Here is a 5,409-nt window from a genome sequence, read left to right as displayed (position 1 = left end):
AAAGGCGCGAAATTCAAATTTTCTATGCAACCATATTCTTTCGCACCTACATTTTTCAATTTTTTTTATTATTATTATTTATAAAGCAGGCAGGCAGTTGAAATATAGATGGTCAAGCAAATCTTGACAGTAGAAAAAGGCGGCAAATTTGAAAAATGTAGGCGCGAAGGGATATATTATACTACTCTTTGGGGATATCGTCCCATAGAAAATTCGAATTCACGCCTTTTTTTACTGACAAGATTTGGTTGACCAGCTATATATACTCAAACACATCCAGTGCTGGCAAGCACTGGCTAGTAGTTTGTCAGTAGAAAAAGGCGCGAAATTCAAAAAATTATATCAGATATATGCATGATAGCCAATTTAGACTCTCGCGCGAGCCACGAGACGAGCCGCGAGCCCACCGCTTACACTCTCGTCTCGTGGCGCGGCTCGTCCAAAGAGTAGTATAAAGAGAGAGAGTTTAAAGTTTTAAACCGGCTATGATACTTGGATCAACCCTTCGCGCCTACATTTTTTAAATTTGCCTCCTTTTTCTACTGACAAAGTTGTTTGACAGACTATATATTTTGTTTGATTGTGATACATATTTTTCAGAATTGAAATAAAACAAGTATTATCAAACAGATTATTTATTGAAAACAGTATAAGAAATAAGCCCAGAGAGCAGAACACTATTAAATTAATGATCTATTAATATATTTATGTTATAAATTATAGCCTTTTCTTCCATATTCCTTCTTTTAGTTTATCTATGCGTTTTCGAGCAAGTTATTTTGTTTGTTTATTTGGAACCCTCTCTGGGTGAAGGCCTCCTCCAGTTTTTTTCCAACTTTCTCTATCTTCCCCTGTCTCCGTCCAATGTTTTCCGGCTATTTGGGTAATGTCCTAATGTCTTCAAGGCAATGATCTAATAATACCAAATTTAATACCAGGTGAATATAGTTTACTATTTTACAGTTTAATTATTAAAATGTTCAGTTAGCATAATATTAGCCGAGAGGGTGATAAAATGTCACTGTCTGCAACTATGTTCAATGATTATTTACTAAAATCTTTTTGTTCTTTGCAAACGTAACATTTTTATAGTATGACTAGGTTTTCATCAAATAATTTCCTAAAAAAGCACTAGTCAAATACAAAAATTAGACTTTATATATTACTATTAATTTCCAAGTACTTCAATCACAGACTTATTCAGACTTCCTTTCAGCCAATTTACATTTTGCTTCCTTCAGTTGTTCTTTCAAAGAAGTTACTTCGTCCTCCAACTGTTTGACTCTGTTTTGTTCATCCAGCAACTGCCTTTCCAAATTTTCAACATTGTTAGAATCCCCCGCGGACTGCAGAGCTTGTGTCAATACAGTAGTCTTCGCGAGGTCCTTAGCAGTTTCAGCTTCTCTTATTATCCTTTCTGATTTATCCAATAGCTCTGCTTGAATTAAAATCATAGTAACAAGGCGCCTTATGACGAATGCCAAGAAAATGGCAAAACCAGTGATGTAAAAGTTCCGCTGAGCTCTAAAGAGTTTCACATTGCCTTTCATTTCAGTGGAGAGATGCACGTGGCTATCAGTATGTGAGTATTTCCTCATCTCCCGGACCGCATCCATGAGGAACAAGCCGAGTACGCCGAGTAGAACGTAGAAGTAAAATGCGGCATGCTCGCGGAACATGGCGAACAGCCGCGATCTGAAGAATTGCTGCCATCGTCGCGGACTGGCGATGGGCAGCATCATTATCGCCACTATTGCAATTTCAAAGTACAGGTAGCCGGCGATAAATGTCCATTGAATAGACATGTTTCAAGTATTAGTAATTTCGTTTTCAATTAAACGGACACGATATTGAAATTAGGACACTTTAACGAATGAATCAAACTGCTCTATAAATCTGAATATTTCACAATATCGACTGAAAATAGAAAAAGAACTCGAACACAAAAATAGCATGTAATCATTTCAATAACAACCATAGACAATTAGACAACATTTAAATAATTTTATTGACATTGACAGCTGATGAGCTGATTCGTTCGTTTTTCATTCGTTCTCTGATTAAGTTACACACACACAAACTACTAAGAAGATACTACGTATCCTATACACCACCGGATTAAGCTGTAATGCAGAGTTTAATAGCGTAATACACTACCGCACCGCTCCAAGGTCACGTCACGGTTCGCCACACCCATAAGTGAGAGCGAGAAAGAGTTATTTGGGTGCGGCGCACCAAGGTTGGGGTGCGGTAGTGTGTTAGGGCTATAAGAATAAATTATATTGTCTATGACGTACTATGACATATCAATAGTCTATACGTAATCGCGAACTCTATGGCAGTACAAAAAAAAGTTTATTGAATGTTAGCAAAATTTCCAAAAAATAGTTTTTGAATAGATTATTTACAGAAAATAATGGCAAGTATAGAATTGGATATATGGAGAGGAGAATGGGGTCTGGCTTCGATTGATTCAGAATGTCTTAAAGTTTTAGTAAGTGTTCTTCACTCATTTTATAATAAACATTATAACCTCCCGTCTCGCGAAAGGCCGGTGTATGTGTAATAATTTAATTTCTCTTCGTCCACAGACCTATATGAAATTTATCGGAGTGCCAGTAAAAGTGCGGGAATCGAACAATCCGTTTTTCACACCCAAAGGCAGGCTACCAGTCATGCGCGATGGACGCACCGTCCTTACTAATTTTGAAGAAGTTGTTGATCATTTAAAAACCTTGGTAAGTGAAGGAATTATTTTAATAGAGAGATCTTAATAACCATAATTTCTAAACTGAACTTAAAATAGTTGATAAGTGGTCATTTTTATTGATCAATATTTCACCAGCATTACAGCACAGATGTCCACTTAAACACCATGCAGGCAGCCGAAGCCAGTGCCTTTACGCAGTACCTGAGCGAGAAACTTTACCCGGCATACCAGTTTGCGTGGTGGGTGGATGAGAAGAACTATGCAGATTTGACTCGGCCCACATATGCTAAGGCCTTGAGAATTCCCTTCAACTTCTACTATCCCTCCAGATACCAGACAGCAGCTAAAGAGATGGTTGATGCACTCTATGGAGAGCATACAGACCTTAGAGAAATAGAAAAAACAGTAAGTTTGTTTATAAAAACTACATTTGACCATTTAAATGTTGTAACAGAAATACTGGTAAAAATAGACCTTACAACAAGGTTCTGCCATTAGAAAAATTTGTAAGAAAGGTTGTAACTACATTTTACTAGATAATAAGATAACTTGTTTAAGATGTTATTAAAAATACAGCTATCACCATTGTCTACAGGCAATTGCCACTTTAAAATTTCACTTGACAATTTCAGATATACGGTGAAGCAGAAAAGTGCCTTAAAACCCTGTCAGACAGGCTCGGAGAGAGCGAATACTTCTTCGGTAACCGGCCGTCCTCATTCGATGCCACTGTATTCGCATACCTTGCTCCTCTGGTCAAAGCTCCCTTCCCAAATGCAACGCTTGCTAACCATGTTAAAGGCATTGCTAACCTCACTAGGTTCGTTGCGAGGATAAATCAGAAGAACTTCAGACATGTTACTGATGGTGAGTGTTTTAACTGTAGAAAAGAAATTGGATAGGCTAGAAGTAACTAGAGCAGCGGTCACCAATTAGTTTCTTCAGGGATCCGGTTCTTAAAATAAAATGACCATCTTGGTCCGTTTCTCTTTGAGTTTATTAACACATTCATTGCCACGCAGCCCACCAAGACATTCGCGCCAGGCCAGAAGAATGTCATGATATAGAGCTGTAGTCCCGATCCCGACTATCGGGTCGTCCAGCCTAGGAATGAAATCATAAAATACCCGATAGTCGGGTTTTCGGCACTTTAAATAAGCAAAAAAATAAGATAGGTCGGCGGGTCAGGATGCGGACTGCGGTCCGCTATTTGGTGACCCCTATATAGTTTGTTTACAACAGTGCTGCTCTATCCAGGCTCAATCCTCTAGCAACCCAGGAGCCTATAAAGGTCATTATGTAAAAATTAAAAACAGTTCATAAGTTCAATATAATTTTCAGAATACAACAGACAGAACGCAAAGCAGCAGTCAACGGGCACTCAGTCCGACCGCGAGGCAGCCAACTTCCCGCACCAGACCCGCAACAAGCTGCTCGCGGCGCTGTTTGCCGCCATCGCCATGGCGGGCTACGCGGTGGCCAACGGCATGTTCCAGGTTGGTTACATATACTAGCTGTTTACTTACTAATACCAGAGAGATGTAAATTAGCAAAGAGCAGTGCCAGATTAAAAATGGAGCCTTAAATATTTTTAGACCATAGCAAATAGGTTTTTCATTTGATCAATTAAATTAAATCTTGAATGATTTCTGAGATTTTTTGGGCCCTCCGAGGCAGAGAGCCCTAAGCAAGTGCTTCATTCGCTTATTGTGACAATATGAAAACTGACATTGCGCTTAGGGGCTGTTCATAAATTATGTCATGTATTTTTGTCGATTTTTGACCCCCCCTTAAAATCATCAAAAATCATGCTTCAAATAACCCCGTTTCCTCCTACGTCATTCTACCATCATCCGATGTCCAGACCCCCCCCCCCCCCCCCCCAATTTGAAATGACGTAATTTATGAATAGCCCCTTACTGCGTGCTTGTTACAGTGCGTATGACGGCAAAAAGCTAAAATGCACACAAAATAGATAACTGGGGTTAATGCTCTTTATTAATTTACTTTTTAGCCAATATGCCAATATATATGTACAAACAAAATGTTTTCTAGTTGTCGTAAAACTTTCCTAGAAATCCGATATTTTCTTTGTTCGCATGAATATTACCCCCCCTTCCCCCCCGCACTTTGCTCGCTTGCTTAAAATTGTATTAGCATCACACAACCGAGTTGTATTCTTATTCATTCTCACTTGTCTAACACGATGGCTATATCGGCTGTTTTTTGTTCAGGATCTGAAAGATTTCGAACACTCCCAAGACTACAGCGAGATGTTTGAGAATGACGAAGACGACAACTGACGCGCGTGGGAGCGCTAGCGGCGCCGGCGACGCCCTAGCACCCGCTCTTACCGCTCCTGCTGCGTTAGTCAACCTAGTATAATGGCAAGCCGACTTTGTCAGTAAACAATCGTCAGTAAATTAATATAAGTGATCAAATTTACCGCCACTTTCTACTTACAAAAGCTAGCTTGGTAGAGTACCTATAAGTTGAAAACTTAACAAGTGCTCTTCGTCTATGTCGGTCTTTACATAGACACGGATCCGCAAGGCACTACACACATAGCAAAGTTTCACTCGCACATTGGAGCAGTGTGTAATCGCTTAATCAGTGCGAGCGAGCGAGGTAGCTGTGCGCCAAAAAAAGGGGGTAAAATGCCTAACTGGTAAGAAAAGAAGACAAAAAACTTTTTTTAC

General features: G+C 39.4%; 2 protein-coding genes across 2 annotated transcripts; one reads left to right on the top strand and one right to left on the bottom strand.

The window, feature by feature from the left end:
- Positions 1-1,172: 1,172 nt before the first annotated feature.
- On the bottom strand, positions 1,173-1,978 carry LOC134656493 (B-cell receptor-associated protein 31-like). Its single transcript, XM_063512053.1, has one exon. It carries the CDS (start codon positions 1,803-1,805, stop codon positions 1,197-1,199), a length of 609 nt encoding a protein of 202 aa, XP_063368123.1. The 5' UTR covers positions 1,806-1,978; the 3' UTR covers positions 1,173-1,196.
- A 332-nt stretch (positions 1,979-2,310) lies between these two features.
- Positions 2,311-5,074, top strand: LOC134656500 (metaxin-1). Its single transcript, XM_063512059.1, has 6 exons — positions 2,311-2,494; positions 2,592-2,738; positions 2,846-3,115; positions 3,343-3,577; positions 4,052-4,206; positions 4,945-5,074. The coding sequence occupies exons 1-6, from the start codon at positions 2,417-2,419 to the stop codon at positions 5,011-5,013; spliced, it is 954 nt and encodes a 317-aa protein (XP_063368129.1). The 5' UTR covers positions 2,311-2,416; the 3' UTR covers positions 5,014-5,074.
- The last annotated feature ends 335 nt before the right edge of the window (positions 5,075-5,409 follow it).

The sequence above is a fragment of the Cydia amplana genome, chromosome 18, assembly GCF_948474715.1.
Source record: "Cydia amplana chromosome 18, ilCydAmpl1.1, whole genome shotgun sequence".
NCBI classification, from domain to species: domain Eukaryota; kingdom Metazoa; phylum Arthropoda; class Insecta; order Lepidoptera; family Tortricidae; genus Cydia; species Cydia amplana.
Note: the sequence above shows the minus strand (reverse complement) of the source record. Positions and strands in the feature narration are given on the sequence as shown.